Source organism: Panthera uncia (genome assembly GCF_023721935.1).
Source record: "Panthera uncia isolate 11264 chromosome B3 unlocalized genomic scaffold, Puncia_PCG_1.0 HiC_scaffold_1, whole genome shotgun sequence".
Classification (NCBI taxonomy): Eukaryota; Metazoa; Chordata; class Mammalia; order Carnivora; family Felidae; genus Panthera; species Panthera uncia.
This window is the reverse complement of record NW_026057582.1, coordinates 83,781,292-83,799,180: the sequence shown is the minus strand read 5'-3', so window position 1 is coordinate 83,799,180 and position 17,889 is coordinate 83,781,292. Positions and strand designations below refer to the sequence as shown.

Below are 17,889 nucleotides of genomic sequence, written 5' to 3'. Positions count from 1 at the left end.
AAAAAAAAAAAAAAAAAAAAAAAGGAAGAATGTAAAAAAAATTTTTTAAGTGGTTGCCTGTTACAGAAGGGAGGCCAAGGGTGAAACAGAAAGGTATAGATGTTAAACTTCTTTGAATATACCTTGTTTAGTAGCTTTGACGCCTTGATTTGGAACCTTGTATTTCTTTCCTTCTTTCAAATTTTTTTTAGAGAGATAGCATGCACGTGAGTGGGAAGTGGGACAGAGGGAGAGAGAGAGAATCTTAAGCAGGCTCCATACTTAGTGTGGAGTCCGAAGTGGGACTCAATCCCATGACCCTGGCATCATGACCTGAGGAGAAATCAAGAGTAGGACGCTCAACCAACTGAGCCACCCAGGCACCTCCCACTTTTTTTTTTTTTTTTTTAAAAGTAAGCTCTACACCCAACGTGGAGCAGGAACTCACAACCCTGAGATCAAGAGCCATGCTCTACTGACTGAGCCAGATAGGTGCCCCTAGAACCTTGTATTTCATGTAATCATGGAACAAAATAATAATAAAAAGTTACCTCTACGTATCACGAGCAAAATGAAATACAGTATTCAACTGATAGCACAATCACACAAATAGGAACTGTAACAGGTAACTTTATTTTTTTTTATTTTTATTTTTTTAAAATTTTTTCTTTTTAATTTTTTTTTTTAACGTTTATTTATTTTTGAGACAGAGAGAGACAGAGCATGAACAGGGGAGGGGCAGAGAGAGAGGGAGACACAGAATCGGAAGCAGGCTCCAGGCTCTGAGCCATCAGCCCAGAGCCCGACGTGGGGCTCGAACTCACAGACCATGAGATCGTGACCTGAGCTGAAGTCGGACGCTTAACCGACTGAGCCACCCAGGCGCCCCATGTAACAGGTAACTTTAAAATGAATTCAAAAGACAGACATATAGATCAATGAAATAGCCCAGAAAGAAAACCTTGCATATATGGTCAAGTGATTTACGACAATGGTGTCAAAACCACTGAATGGGGTTGATACTTTTTGAAAAGTGGTGCTGGGAAAATTGGATATACCATGTGCAAAAAACCCAAAAAACCAAAAAAACAAAACAAAAAAACAAAACAGAAAGAAAAGAAAATGAAGTTAGATCCTTACTTTACACCATATGTGAATCAAAGGTAAATGTAAGAACTAAAACTATAAAATTTAGAAGAAAGCATAGGAGAAAGCTTCATGACCTTGGATTCGGCAATGATTTCTTAGATATGACACCAAAAACACAAGCAACAAAAGAAAAAAATTTAAGATAAATTATACTTCATCAAAATTAAAAACTGTATCCACTTAAGGATACCATCAAGAATAAAAAGAAACCGGGGCGCCTGGGTGGCTCAGTCGGTTAAGTGTCCGACTTCGGCTCAGGTCATGATCTCAAGGTCCTTGAGTTTGAGCCCCGTGTCGGGCTCTGTGCTGACAGCTCAGAGCCTGGAGCCTGCTTCGGATTCTGTGTCTCCCTCTCTCTCTGCCCCTCCCCCATTCATGCTCTGTCTCTCTCTGTCTCAAAAATAAATAAACATTAAAAAATTTAAAAAAAAAAAAAGAGTGAAAAGAAACCTAAAGAATGGAAGAAAATATTTGCAAATCATACATCCGATAAGGGATTAATATTCAAAACATTTGAAAAACTTACAACAAAAAACTAAGAACCTGATTAAAAAATGGGCAAAAAGGGTGCCTAGGTGGCTCAGTGGGTTAAGCATCTAACTCTTGTTTTTGGCTCAGTTCATGATCTCACAGGTTGTGAGATGGAGCCCTGGGCATGGACCCTGCTTGGGATTCTCTTTGCCTCTCCCCCATGCCCATGCTCTAAACAAAATGAAACAAAAAATGGATGAAGGACTTGAACAGACACTTTATCAAAAAAAGATACCCTAATGGTCAATAAGTGCATGAAAAGATGCTCAACAGCACTAATCATTACGAAAATGCAAATCAAAACCACAATGAAACACACATTTTTTATTTTTATTAAAAAAATTAAAAAAAATTTTTTTGTTTTATTTATTTTTGAGAGACAGAGAGACTGAATGCGAGTGGGGAAGGGGCAGAGAAAGAGAGAGGGAGACACAGAATCCGAAGCAGGCTCCACGCCCGACACAGGGCTTGAACTCACAAGCTGTGAGATCATGACCTGAGACAAAGTCGGATGCTCAACCAACTGAGCCACACAGGCACCCCCAAGAAATTTTTTTAATGTTTATTTATTTTTGAGAGGAAGAGAGAGAGTGCGAGCTGGGGAAGGGCAGTGAGAGAGGGAGACACAGAATTCAAAGCAGGCTCCAGGCTATGAGCTGTCAGCACAGAGCCTGACGTGAGGCTCAAACTCACAAACATCGACATTATGACCTGAGCTGAAATCAGACGCTTAGCTGACTGAGCCACCCAGGTGCCCCTGAAATACCACTTTATACCCACTAAGATGGCTATATTCAGAAAGACAATCAAGTCCTGGTAAAGATGTGGAAAAAGTAGAACCTTTATACATTGCTGGTGGGAATGCAAAATGGTGAAGCCTCTTTGGAAAAGAGTCTGGCAGCTTCTCAAACATAGAGCTACCATATGCTTCAACAATTCTACTCGTAAGTAAATACCCAAGAGAAATGAAAACATATGTTTACCCAATGACTTATACTCAAGTGCTTACAGAAGCATTATCCTTAATAGTCAAAAAGTGGAAAGAACCCAAATGTTCATCAACAGGTGAATGGATAAACAAAATGCATATATTCATTAATGAATCAATGTATATTACAACATGAATAAATCTGGAAAAAATTATGCCAAGTGAAAAAAGCCAGACACAAAAGACTGTATGTCATAGGATTCTAATTATATGAAATGTCCAGAATAGGCAACTCTACAGAGACTGAAAGCCAATTACAGGTTGACTAAGACTGGGGAGTGATAGGTCTGGGGGTGGTGATGGCTAAAGGATACGAGGTCTCTTTTTGGGGTAATGAAACATTGTAAAGTTTATGGAGTTTTATAGCACAGCTCTGTGAATATACTAAAAGCCACTGCCTGGTACACTTTAAATGAGTAAACAGTATACCACCTTTGTCATATCTCAATAACACAGTTATAAACAAAACAAAACAAAACAAAACAAACTTCTGCTTTCTGATTCTGAAATGGACTTATCAGTATGAAGCTCACAAGGATAAAATTTATCTTTTAAAAAAGATCCAACCTCTGTGTACTGGAAAGGCTTAGAAATCACCACCAACCCAGTAGCATGAGCACTCATGAGGAGCATAAGTGGGGGAGAGGGGGGAGAGGGGGGAGAGGAGGGAGAGGAGGAGGAGGAGGGAGAGGGAGGGAGAGAGAGACAGAGAGAGAATCTTATGCTGAGCATGGAGCCCGACGTGGGGCTTGATTCTACAACCCTGGGATCATGATCTTAGCTGAAATCAAGAGTCGGATGCTCAGCCTACTGAGCCACCCAGGTGACCCTAAGATGGGACAATTTGAGAATACATAATTGCAATGGATTAAAATACACAAAAGTATGTTTAAATCCATTAGTTCACAAGGATATTCAAAATAAGCAAACAAACCTCGTTGGTCACCTCTGGAAGTTGCTGAGGTACTATCTCAATCTGTTGAAAACTAGTAAATAAAGGGGGAGAAAAATCAACCATTTATTCTGCCTTTCCTATACAAAATGTACCTGATGATAACTAAAGAGCTGATGAGAAGTTTACAGAGGTAAGTGAAGAAAGAAGACAATAAATGAAGAAAGAATAACAGATTAGAATATCATTATTTTGTAACTCATAATGAATTAAAACATCTAGGTAATGATTATCAGTGGCTGTGGGGAAAGAATGTACGACTATTTCCAATTCTTCACCCTTCTCTGTACCCATGCCCTTTGCCATATGTCTTGATAGTCCTCCCAGCCATTAATGATGGGCCTGGTCATGTGACATGCTTTGGCCAATAAAACATGCACACACCTGACACTGTGTCTGCCAATTCCAAGTCTAAGGTCTTAAGAAGCATCTCATGTTTCTGCCTGCCCCTATTACACTTCTGCCATCACCATAAGAAGAATGTGCCCTAGGTATCATCATCATGAGAAAAATGTGCCCGAGGTCAGAGGAAAAACAGATAGGTATAACAGACCTGGTCCCAACCTGCAGCCTGGAGACAATCCAGGCTAACTTGTACATCAGGCAACCCTCTCCTGAACTGCAGATGCATGAGCAGGAGCAAATGAGTACTTACGAGTTTGGAATAGTCTTTCATTTCACATTATTGTGGTAAAAGCTAAGTGATAGAGCTGGTAATATCATAAAATGAGACACAATCAGATATTATGTGTCTCCTGATGGAAGAATGTAGCACCACCTAAAACTTAGCCTTCCCCCGAAAAACAAAAACAGACACAGAGCAAGTCTGAATTTGTCCAGTTTTCTAACTAGAAATTACAGGAAATTCAAGAGATTAGAGCAATGCATTTAATACCACCGATGGGATGTACCCAACATCTGAGAAACTATAGAACAAATGACCTAGTTTCTTCAAAATAGGCTGCAAGGGGGGAAAAAAAGAGATGTATAGGAATATCTATACAGATTAAGTGACTTCAGGGACATATTCACAAATCACAATGTGTGGATTTTGTTTAAGATCCTGATTCAAACAACCAAATTCGTATTAATGATATAACAACTGAGAAATTTGAACACTGACTAGATAATTGAGAATACTGAGAGTCACTGTTACTATTTTTTACATGTGATAAGGATATTGTAGTATGCTTAAAACAAGAGTCTTTATCTTTTAAAGCCACATATGGAAATATTTATGGGTGAAATACAATGATGCTGTGATTTACTTCAAAATAACCCAATAAAAGAGGGGAGTATAGATTTAACAAGATTGGTGATGAGTTGATTGTTGAAGCTGGATGATGGGTTCATGGAGGTTCATTATACTATTCTCTGTATGTGTTCAGCATTTTCCATAATAAAAAGCTAAAACAGGGGGCGCCTGGGTGGCTCAGTCGGTTAAGTGTCCAACACCTGCTCAGGTCCTGACCTCATGGTTTGTGAATTCGAGCCCAGCATTGAGCTCTCTGTTGTCAGTGGGATTCTGCTTGGGATCTTCTGTCTTCTTCTCTCTATCCCTCCCCCCCTGGTTCTCTCTTTCTTTCTCTCTCTCAAATTAAAAAAAAAAAAAAAAAAAGCTAAAAAGGGGGGGTGTCCTAAAAGGGGGAGACATAAAAATGGGCACCAAAAAGTAAAATCATACAATGAGAGACACAAAGTAGCCATTACAACATTTTCCCCACTGACCTGTTCTGTTCTTTCGTTTTTCTCGCTCTGCTTTTAGCTCTTCCATGGCTTGAGATTTCTTATCTAGTTTCTCATCCCGTTTGGAACGCCGTTCCTTGTTGTGGGATGTTACCTGGGAAGGGAAAAATATGTAGGATGGCTCTTTTTATTAATAGCTAATGACAACATTCTCTATACCTAACGATTAATCATTCTGTTTTCCAATGTGAATCTATACTGGCTCTAGAAACTGAAGCTTAAGGGGAGAGAGCATCCCCTAGTGGAAAAAGAGAATAGAGCAGTAAAATCAGCCCCCGTCTTACCTGCCCGACAATCAGAAAACCTAAGAATTATAGGAATAAACACTTTCTGGAAGGACGCTCTAGATCACAGCTAATATTTTTTTTTGACACTGTCAACAAAGCTTTTTGTGATGAATGTAGAGACGACTAATTTTCACAGCTACATTTATTACCAAGTCCAGGATGACATACACCTGAGTGAACATCATAACCAATCTGGCTACCTGGGACAGGACATTTATCAACTTTCCCTTAAGGGATGCCCACCCAGCAGTGAGTTCCTTTTTTAAACGCAGACTTGAGTAAACAATTCCTGAGGAATTGAACAGCATAGCTAATGGTGAAATGGTATGTCCAGAGATTAATGAACCTATAAGATGAAGACAAGTCTTGCACTAATTGAACTAGGCTGATTTATATAAAACCATTAAAAAAAATAAAACCATCTTTTACATACACACACACTCAAAGCAGAGGTTTATTTTTTGGGTAAGCAAGAACCACTGAATTTCCTACCTGAGATTCTTGAATCTGTGTCAGCTTTTTCTTTTCCTGCTCCTCTTCTTGTTTTTTCTTTTTTTCTTTCTTTTCTTTCTTTTTGGCTGTTTTTAGTTTTTTCCTGATTTCAAATCTGGTTAAAAGGTATTTGGTTTTTAGATGGCAATGAAATATTTACAAAAACTGATTTCTATTAGATACGAGAAAGGAACTACTAAGGGGGAAGGAGTTAAACTTTCGGTTTCCTCCAAGAAAACTCCAATGTTCCTCATAAGTACATTAAAAATATTGAACCTAAGTACACCAAACATAGTTCAAAGCATTAAGTTGGAATAGACTTAAAATCAGAGAAAATATTTAGGATACTGTTGTATCCTGTTGGTAACACATAGCTCTTCTTCAACCTTCACATAACAGTTGATTTCTGGATAAGTGTAATGATGTCCTATTGGAAACAGAATGAAACCACAGAGAGCCACTGTCTAATTTTAAAGGTGTTCAGGAAAAGGCTGTATCTTAAAAACACCATTCTTGGGATGCCTGGCTGGCCTAGTCAGTAGAGCGTGAGACTCTTGATCTCCGGGTTGTAAGTTCAAGCCCTATGTTGAGTATGAAGATTACTTAAAAACAAAATCTTTAAACAAAAACAAAAGCAAGGGGTGCTTTGGTGGCTCATTTGGTTGAGTGTCCACCCCTTTATTTTGGCTCAGGTCTGGTTGTCACAGTTTGTGAGTTCGAGGCCCCACATTGCGTTCTGTGCTGACAGTGCAGAACGCTGCTTGGGATTGTCTGTCTGTCTCTCTCTCTCAAAAATAAGTAAACCTTAAAAAGGGGGGGCACAAAAAAACCCCACCACTTTCCATCTTTCATTAGGAAAAATGCCACAATGCCACCTCCATACCAGCAAACATAATGAATAAACATCCTGTTGTCTTTAACAAATGGTAATCTAGGCTCCTTTCCTATAACAAAAATCAGGCTTTTATAAAACAAAACTATTTTTTTGTACGTAAATGTAAGGAACATTATGGAAGGAATAAAGGAATATAAAAAACACTAAACTCTTTCCATAACCCTTTAAAATAACCCCGTCAATTTTTTAACTTAATTTTTAACACAGTACACAAATTTCTTTTGTTATGTCCTTTTCATTCATAATTAAGGCTGTTAATGTACTTTTATAAGGGAATATAAAAGAGAACTGTTAATGAATTTACTGCTTAAGATTCTCTTTCTCTCTTCCTCTGCCCCTCCTGCACTCATACACTCTGAGGTGTGTGTACACATGCTCTCTCTCAAAAAAATAAATTAAAAAAATTAAAAAAAAAAAAGAAGATGGTGGCCGGCTGGCTCAATTGGTAGAGCACGTGACTCCTATCTCAGGGTTGTGAGGTCAAGCCCCATGTTGGGTATAGAGCTTACTTGAAGAGGAAGAAGAGGAGGAGGAAGAGGAGGAAGAGGAGGAGGAGGAAGAGGAGGAGAAAGAGGATGAGAATGAGGAAGAGGAAGAGGAAGAGGAAGAGGAAGAGGAGGAGGAGGAGGAGGAGGAGGAGGAGGAGGAGAAAGATTTCAAATCAGTAACTTAACCTGTACCTTAACAGAGTGGAAAAAGAAGAGCAAACTAAATGTAAACCAGGCAGAAAAAAAGAATTAATAAAGATTATGGCAGGAATTAATGAAACATGGAATTGGAGTACAATAGAGATAATCAATGAAACCAGAAGTTGACTATTTGAAAAGATCAACAAAACTGATAAACCTTTATCTAAATTGGCGCAGATAAAACGACAGAAGATTCAAATTACTAAAATCAGGTATGAAACAAGAGACAACACCATCAACCATACAGAAATAAAAAAGATACCATAAGGGAACACTATGCACAACTGTATGGCAACAGTAGGTAATTTGGATGGAATGGGAAAAATCTCTAGAAAGCCAAAAACCATCAAAACCGATTCAAGAACAAAACAGAAAAATCTAGACTAATCTGTAATAAGAGATTGAAATAGTAATTTTAAAACTTCCCACAAAGAAAAGCTTATGCCCACATGGTGTCCCTGAAGAATCCTCCTAAACATTTAAAAAAAGAATTAACACCAATTCTTCACAAACTCTTTCAAAAAAAAAAGAGGAAACACTTCTCAAATCATTCTGTGAGGCCGGTATTACCCTGACACCAAAACGAGACAATGACATTAAAAGAAAAGTATAGCTTAATATCTCTTACGAATACTGACATAAAACCAGCAGAAAATGAAACCCAGCAACTTATAAAAAGGATGACATACCATGACCAAGTGGGATTTATCCCAGATATGCAAGGTTGATTCAACATAAGAAAATCAATCATTGTAATATATCGATTATTAATAAAGCACAAAAATTTCGCAACTATCTCAACAGACCCAGAAAATATTTTTGACAAAATCCAACAACCTGTCTTGATAAAAACTCTCAACAAACTAGGAGTAGAAGGAAACTTCCTCAAATGGACAAAAGCCATCTATGAGAAACCCACAGGTAATATAACACTTAATGATGAAACACTGAACGCTTTCCACCATAGATCAGGAATAAGACAAGGATGCTCTCACACTTCCTCCACAACATGATACAGGAGGACAAGAAAAATAAAAGGAATTCATATTTGAAAGGAAGAAATAAAATTTATTTTTAAAAATTAATTTTAATGTCTTAATATTTATTTTTGAGAGAGAGAGAGAGAGAGAGAGATAGAGAGGGAGAGAGAGGGATAAAGTGTGAGCAGGGGAGGGGCAGAGAGACAGAGAGACAGAGAATCCAAAGCAGGTTCCAGGCTCGCAGCTGTCAGCACAGAGCCTGACTCAGGGCTGAAACTCACAAACTGTGAGATCATGACCTAAGCTGAAATTGGACCGTTAACCAACTGAGCCACCCAGAAGCCCCCAAATTTATCTTTTTTTGCAGATAACATGATCTTATGTATAGAAAACCTAAAGGAATCTACTAAAAACTAATAAATGATCTCAGCAAGTTTGGAAGGGGAAGGATCAATATACAATAATTAACTGTATTTCTATATATTACAAGGAGCAATCTGAAAATGAAACAAAGAAAACAATTCAATTTATAATAGCATCCAAAAGAATACAACATTTAGGAATAAACTTAACAAGTGCTAGCCTTCTACACCAAAAACTGTAAAACAGTGTTTAAAGAAATTAAAGAATACCTAAATAAGTAGAAAGATACCAGGTTCATGGAAAGAGTTAATATTGTTAGGATGGCAACATTTCCAAATTTGATATATATACAGATTCAACACAATTTCCCAACTGTAAAAATCCCAACTGCTTTTTTCACTTTTGCAGAAATGGACAAGCTGATATTACATATTTCATATGGAAATGCAAAGGGCCCCACATAGCCAAAACAATTTTGAAAAAGAAAAGCAAAGTTGGAGGACTCACACTTCCCAAGTTAAAAATGGACCACACGGCTATGGCTACAGTAAACAAAACCATGTAAGACAGACATATAGATAAAAAGAATAGAACTGAGAGGTAACAAATAAACCTATATATGTAAGGACTGATTTTTGAAAAGTGTGTCAAGACTGTGGAAAGGAAGAGTCTCTTCAAGTGGTATTGAGACTAACTGGATGCCTAGATGCCAAAGAATAAAACTGGATGCCTACCTCACAACACATAAAAAAATGATCTAAAAATGGATCAATGATCTAAAACTCTAAGACTCTTGGGGCGCCTGGGTGGCTCAGTCCGTTGAGCGTCCGAGTTTGGCTTGGGTCATTGTCTCACAGTTTATGAGTTCAAGCCCCACACTCGGGCTCCCTGCTGTCAGCACAGAGCCTTTTATGCTACCTACACACCCTTAAAAATTTTTTTAAAAGAGGCAGCCCTACAATAGGTGAAGAACCTAACAAGGATCTCATTACTGAACAGAGGATCTCACTACTGGTGCTGTTGGTTATAAAGTGGGATGCTAATGGTGTTTACATATAAAGATCATTATTAAGATTAAATGAGATCCACATAAAAACTTATTAAGTGAAAAGGAGAAAGTTACTGAGTTACACCACTGCACTGTCATATAGCTAAACAAATGAACTACAAAAAAAAAAATCTCAATTTTCTGTGTATGGCTCTGAGCTTCCATCTTATTTATCATTTCTGTAAACATTTCCTCTAGTCACTAAAAAAAGGCACTGACTCAGTCAATTGCCTCATTCATATAAGGTGAAAAATATAAAAACCAAGCTGGAGATAAGCCACCCCTTACTCTCGAGTTACTATGTGATTTTAATATAGGGCTTTGATGGCCTTATAGAAGACCCTCTGCTCTCTACTGTAAAGAAATACAAACTTTAAGTCATCCCTAACCATCTGGGCAATTCCAGCAGTTTCTTCTGTCCTGTTTGTTCCAAAACAGGTAACCTCAGAAGCATTTATACTCAAAACAAATGTCTATTACTTGCAGCTGACTGAAAGCCAAACATTCTTGCTTAGGATAACTTACTATACTTAATATGGTCTCCACAAGGGAACCCAGGCTCCCAGATGAAATGGAACTAACTGCTATCAGAACAAATTCTGTTTTTCTTTCATGACATTAAGTAGGCAGAAAAGGTTCCTACTTCTGAGGACAATTTTATCTCTAGAGACAAAAAGCACGTTTATTTCTTTAAAAAAATTTTTTTTAAGTAATCTCTACACCCAACATGGGGCTTGAACTCACAACCCCGAGATCAAGAGTCACATGCTCCACTGACTGAGACAGCCAGGTGCCCCAAAGCATGTTTATTTTTACCGTGAGATTCTTTTATGAGATAAGGAAGAACTTTTACCATTTAAATAAGGCAAAAGTAATTCAGAAAACAACGAAGCAGCTTTTGACTATCAAAAAGCAATTTAATGTTTGAGACTTTAAACAAAAATACATAAACCATGCTGAAAAGATGATCAGATATGTAACTCACAAATCATAAGAAGTTCTAAGTCTTGAATCCTGGGATGATGGGCTGCAAATGTGAATTTTGGAGAATTATTTTATCATTAAGAAGTCACAACCTTACCTTTTTTTCAACACCTCCCTCTTCTCTATGCGGTTGAACAGTTCTTGCTCTCGCTCCTTCTCTGTCATCTGCTCCAGACGGGCCCTGTCTTCCTCATCACCCATGAGGTCTTCTCCATAGCCATCATGGAACTCTTCATCTTCTGAAGAAGAGTCTGAATCTGAACTGGAGGAGGAGCTGTTGCTATCAGAGTCTGACACTTCACCTACAAGGCCGAAACGCAAGATTAGGTTATGCTACAGAAGACTAGGGCCACACAGGGGAACCCCCCCCCCCAACCCAGTGTTGATAATCACTATCACCTCTGCTTTCTTCTTTTTTTTTTTTAATGATTTTTTTTTAACGTTTATTTTTATTTTTGAGACAGAGAGAGACAGAGCATGAACGGGGGAGGGTCAGAGAGAGAGGGAGACACAGAATTCAAAACAGGCTCCAGGCTCTGAGCTGTCAGCACAGAGCCCGACGCGGGGCTCGAACTCACGGACCGCGAGATCATGACCCGAGCTGAAGTCGGACGTTTAACCAACTAAGCCAGACAGGTGCCTCATATGCCATTGAATCTTTGAAGAGTATAAGCCTGAACTATCTAAGAAAATTCTGTGAGGTGATAACGAAAATACTGTCTATCTGAACAGAAGCCACGTGTGGCTACTGAGCAATTGAAATATGGCTAGTACAACTCATTGAAAAACTCAATTTTAAATTTTATTTAATTTTTAACTAATTCAAATTTAAATAAATTCTGTTGTCAAATGTTCTCCAACTTGGGCTGGCTGGTTTCAACAACACACTATTCAGGTTACGAATTTTTGGCAATAATCCATAAGTGATTTTTAAAGTATCTTTTTAAAATATTTCATCAGGAAGCACCTGACATATGTTTGTTCTATTAGTAGTGGCAGTAATTTGGATTACTTGGTTAGGTAGTATCCTCCAGATTTTTTCCTTTGTAAAGGCACCCTTTTCTCCTTTGAGGTTAAGAAGATACTTTGAGACTGTGTAAACAGCTTGTTCTCCAACAAACTTTCATCCAGTGGTTTTAATACTCACAATTCTTAAGTAAAGCAATTGTTACCATGATGGTTGAAAAACAGTGATCTTCTATCATTTCTTCTACATCTATTAGTTAGTATTAAAAAAATTCAGTGTTTTAATGAGTCATGACACTGACTGGTGAATTCCCAATGAAACTGGATCTTGACAGGATAAGTGGTGATGGAAAAAGGCAGTATACATTACAAATGAGTATAAAGTTAAACTAGCAATTTAATAAGAACTCTGCTTGACTCAATTTGATCAAACCTTCACAGGCATGTGCTTAAAACCAGGTTGGACTAATTCTATACAAGCCAGTTTGTACATACATGTTATTTCTTAAAAGAAATGTAAAGTTTATCATTCTAGTCTTGGAACAAGTTCACCTTCATTCTAGTATTAGCAAAAATTCTGCACTTGATTTCAAAATAAGAACATTAAAAAAATTTTTTTTTAATCTTTATTTATTTTTTAGAGAGAAAGAGAGAGAAAGCAGGGGAGGGGCAGAGAGAGAGGGAGACAGAATCTGAAGCAGGCTCCAGGCTCTAAGCTATCAGCACAGAACCCAACACAGGGCTTGAACTCATGGACTGTGAGATCTTGACCTGAGCTGAAGTAGGACACTCAACCAACTGAGCCACCCAGGTGCCTCAAGAACATTTTTTTTTTTTTTTTTTCAAACAGAGTTTGTATCTGGTTCAGGGATTTTTCTCCCTGGCCAGACTATGCATGTGTAAAGGAAAAGAAATGAAAGGGGCGCCTGGGAGGCTCAGTCGGTTAAGTGTCTGACTTCAGCTCAGGTCATGATCTCGCTGTCTGTGGGTTCAAGCCCCGCATTGGGCTCTGTGCAGACAGCTCAGAGCCTGGAGCCTGCTTTGGATTCTATGTCTCCCATTCTCTCTGCCCTCTCCCGCTCTGCTCTGTCTCTGTCTCTCAAAAATAAAAAACATTAGAAAGGGGAATACACTCAGGGTAAAGTGGGTTGAGACTCTAATGCAGGAAGTCCTCATAGGTTTCCTGAATGGGCTTCAGGGGTCTCACTAACCCTTTGGAATTGTATCTGTTTTCCTTGCTTCATTCAGATTCTCAAAGGATCCATGACCACTGAAAAGGTTATGGACCACTGCAATAAAGACAGGGGCGATGAGGGGCGCCTGGGTGGCTCAGTCGGTTAAGCGTTCAACTTTGGCTCAGGTCACGATCTTGCGGTCTGTGAGTTCGAGCCCCGCGTCGGGCTCTGTGCTGACAGCTCAGAGCCTGGAGCCTGCTTCGGATTCTGTGTCTTCCTCTCTCTCTGACCCTTCCCTGTTCATGCTCTGTCTCTGTCTCAAAAATAAATAAACGTTTAAAAAAAAAAAAAAGACAGGGGCGATGCTGTAATGCAGGCCCCTTCCCCCCCCATTTCTGACTCTGTAGCTTCAACCTGGCAAGAGTGGGGGTTCACTCCCAGGTCTGGGCTGCTTGGCTCACCTTCCTCAGGGGCTGAGCTCTCAGCAGAACTGTCTTTATCCGAACTGCCCGAGGAAGCAGTTTTGTTGGCTTGTTTCTTCATGGTTCCTTTCTTCTCTATTTTTCTGGCCTTTCCTTTCTTCTTATTTTTATTGCTCCCAAATGTCCACTACAAGCAGAAAAGAAAAAGGAAAACTGAAACAGGCACTTTATTGGGAAAAGCTAGAAAAGTCAAGAGTTGAGTCTCTGATATTCATCAAAATGATTACAAGAGTCTCTACTATTTTTGACCCAAAACAAATATACTTTATATGAAGAACGGTATGGATTTTTGAAACCCTGGTTTTAAAACTTCAGAACTCCCAATTTGTAATTTCTGAGAGATAGTAGATAACGGATATAATCAACATAAAATTTAAGTAATGTTATTTTTTTTAAATCACAACAGAAATACAAAGATGTGAAACTTAGGGCAAATCAACTGAACTAAGTTGGTACAAAACACAGCTTCTAATGCTTCCTGTGGCAGAGAGGGAAGTAATTGCTAGGGGCTGGTATGTGCGGGTTTTATACACAGGATGGTTTAATTCTGGAATGGGTCCCAGGAAGGCAGGGAATAAAGCTTGTTAGCAGGAGAAAACTGTACAAAGCACAGAAAGGATAAGGGCCGATCCCTGGCATGGATGGGAGCACTGGTACCAAGTGCAAGGAGGCAGAGAGTAGATTGTTAAATATATATACATGTGTTTATTTTTCTTTTTTCAACCTCAATATATAACACTACAACATGATGTTTAAATTGTATCATCCACAGGAGATGTTACGTCTAAATAGAAGGATCTTGAAATTTGTGTTATCAAATAACAGGCAGGTAATACACAATTACCACAAGGCCAATAAAATTGCCTTCATCAAGCACTTTAATTATAAAAGGACTATGTGATTACTTTAAAAATTCACAAATACTATTTGGTTATGTTAAACCATACCTCTTTATTTTATGTACTACAAAAAATAATCCTTGTCTTTCCAGCATCACATTGAATAGATCCGGTATTAATATAAAATGTCTACGTTTACTATTTAACAAAGTCTTTGCTTCTTCTATAATGTAATCATAAATTAATCTCCTACCTCACAACAGTTAAGATCAGAAGTAAATTTATTTTCGAGGTGTATTTTGGGGGCAGGGGGAGGGATAGTTCTGATGGTGTTTCCATCTTAGAAATATTGCTGTGGGTGCCTGGGTGGCTCAGCTGGTTAAGCACTGGACTCCTGATTTCAGCTCAGGACATGATCTCATGGTTTGTGAGACAGAAACCAGCACTGGGCTTTGAGCTGAAAGCGCATGTGTTTGCTCTCGCTCTCAAAAATAAACAAACTTAAAAAGAAAGAAAGAAAGAAAGAAAGAAAGAAAGAAAGAAAGAAAGGAAGAAAGAAAGGAAGAAAGAAAGAAAAACGTTCCTTCTGAGCTATTCTTTTTTTTTTTTTTTAATATGTATTTATTTTTGGGAGAGTGCAAGTGGGGGAGGGGCAGAGAGAAAGGGATAGAGGATCAGAAGCGAGCTCTGTACTGACAAGGTGACAGCAGTGAGCTGGGTGTGAGCCTCGAACTCATGAACTGTGAAATCATGACCTGAGCCAAAGTCGGATGCCCAACTGACTAAGCCACCCAGGTGCCTCCTTTATGAGCTATTCGTAAGAACCCACACACGGCCAGACTAAAATATTGTGAAGGGGATTTTAATCTTTTGATTTTTTGTTTTAATTTACCCTCATTTTAACTGCTACTTATTTGTGTACTTAAGAGTTAGGAAGAAGGGAAAAGTGGGGGTAAAAAACCCAGCCACATGTTCTAGAATGATATATTAAACGAATGGACAGCAACTCTCCTTTAGAAGTGAATTTACCTCTCAAGCTTTAACATTTCAACACCTACATCACTATTTAGAAAGAAATCCCAATGCTTCTCCTCTGAAGCCTACTTTTCAACCATTTCACATTTTAATCACTCAAGGAAGATAATTTTTAGGTCAGTGTGAAAGAATCCAAAAGAGGCCAAAGGGTTCAATTTCTTAGTTAACTGAGTTAAAATGTATCAACTTCCTATGCTGACAATATGTATCTTTCTACAGGCAATAATGCATAAAACACCTTTTGTACTGTCTTTGGTTATAAGAAATAGCACAACAACAAACATAATAGGTAGTCAATATTTATTGGTTAGTTATGAAACCTCTTCCAGTGTCTTGGCCCTTTGTACTTCTACCACTGAGAATATGAAGAGGCTGAGAGGGTAAAGGTTAGCTACCAACATCACACATGTGTTAAGGGTGGCTAGGTCTTGGGGCACCTGGGTGGCTCAATCAGTTAAGTAACCAACTCTTGATTTCAGCTCAGGTCATAATGTCGTGGTTCATGAGAGCAAACCCCCTATTGGGCTCTGCACTGACACCGTGCAGCCTTCTTGGGATTCTCTCTCCCCCTGCCTCACTCTACCCCTCCCTGGCTTGAGCACACGTGCACATTCTCTCAAAAATAAAAAAGTAAATATTACCAAAAAAAATAGAAGAAAATAAAATGTTTTCACTTAAAAAGGGCTTTCCTGACCTGGCTAAACCTGAGCAAGCAAAGGGAACCTCGTTTTTTTCCTTCCTACAATTTCAAAAGAAGTGAGACAATAAAGCAACCTCATCTCCCATGACGCTGACTCAACAGGGTCTGTCATGCCACTGGCGAACAACCAAGTTCATTTATATGTGACAGGGTTTTAGGGGAACTGTAATAACATAGGTGACTTTACTTTAAAAGGTACAAATTCTAGGGGCGCCTGAGTGGCTCAGTTGGTTAAGATCTGGCTCTTGATTTCAGCTCAGGTCATGATCTCACAGTCATGAGATTAAGCCTGTCAGGCTCCGTGCTGATAGCATGAAGCCTGCTTAAGATTCTCTCTCTCCCTTTCCCTATGCTCCTCCCCTGCCGATGTGTGTGCAAGCTCTCTCTCACAAAAAAAAAAAAAAAAGAAAAAAAGAGAGATTTTTTTTTCAAAGAACACAAATTCTTACAAATGTGCCTTTCAGGACTGAGAGGCTGGACTAAGGTGTTTGTATATTTACTTTCTAAAAAAGTATCCAATTTTCGATAAATCTTTAAAATCGAATTTTAGGGGCACCTGGGTGGCTCAGTCGGTTAAGCGTCCGACTTCGGCTCAGGTCATGATCTCACGGTTCATGGGTTCGAGCCCCGTGTCGGGCTCTGTGCTGACAGCTCAGAGTCTGGAAAATGTTTCAGATTCTGTGTCTCCCTCTCTCTGTGCCCTTCCCCCGCTTGCACTCTGTCTCTCTCTGTCTCAAAAATAAATAAACATTAAAAAAATTTTTTTAATTAAAATAAAATAAAATAAAATAAAATCGAATTTTATTTTGGGGTACCTGGGTGGCTCAGTCAGTTAAGTGTCTGACTTCAGCTCAGGTCATGATGTCACGGTTTGTGAGTTTGAGCCCCGCATCAGGTTCTGTGCTGACAGCTCAGAGCCTGAAGCCTACTTCGGATTCTGTGTCTCCCTCTCTCTCTGCCCCTCCCCCGTTCATGCTCTGTCTCTCAAAAATAAATAAAGATTAATAAGAAAAAAATTTTTAAACCTATTTATTTTATTTGAGAAAGAGAGACAGCACGAGTGGGGAAAAGGCGGAGGTGTGGGGGAGGAGAGAGAGGGAGAGAATCCTAAGCAGGCTCCATGCCACCTGGCCAGCACAGAGCCTGACTGGGGCTCAAACCCAAAAAAACCACAAGATCATGACCTGAGCTGAAACCAAGAGTCCAACCCTCAACTGACTGAGCCACTTAGGAGCCCCAAAATCTAATTTTAAAAACAATGTATGTTCATTATATGAACCTTTGAATACATAGGAAAGCATTTTTAAAGTTAAAAAAAAAAAAGAAAAAAAACAACAAAAAACACTTGTAGTTCACCACCCAAAGATAAACAATCACTTAAAATCTGGGGGCCAGTCTCATTATTACTCATGTATTATTATTTCATAGAGAAAGACTTCAAATGAGTTCCAATAATCTTCCAAAGATTTTTTTTTTTTTTCTGGAGAATAGATCACATTTATTTTTGTTATTTTATTTTATTTTGATTCCAGTATAGTTAACATACAGTGGTATATTAGTTTCAGATCACATTTGTCATATTTTACATTTACTCTCATAAACCACAGGT

At 38.6% G+C, this 17,889-nt stretch overlaps 1 protein-coding gene across 1 annotated transcript in view; it reads right to left on the bottom strand.

Moving 5' to 3' along the window:
* The window catches only part of RTF1 (RTF1 homolog, Paf1/RNA polymerase II complex component), a 50,610-nt gene that overhangs the window by 11,329 nt on the left and 21,392 nt on the right, over nucleotides 1-17,889 (bottom strand). The window contains exons 3-6 of the mRNA XM_049613401.1: nucleotides 13,686-13,833; nucleotides 11,181-11,385; nucleotides 6,125-6,239; nucleotides 5,328-5,439 (exon numbers count right to left, since the gene is read on the bottom strand). Coding sequence (XP_049469358.1) covers nucleotides 5,328-5,439; nucleotides 6,125-6,239; nucleotides 11,181-11,385; nucleotides 13,686-13,833 — 580 coding nt within the window. The remainder of the gene's footprint in view (nucleotides 1-5,327; nucleotides 5,440-6,124; nucleotides 6,240-11,180; nucleotides 11,386-13,685; nucleotides 13,834-17,889) is intronic.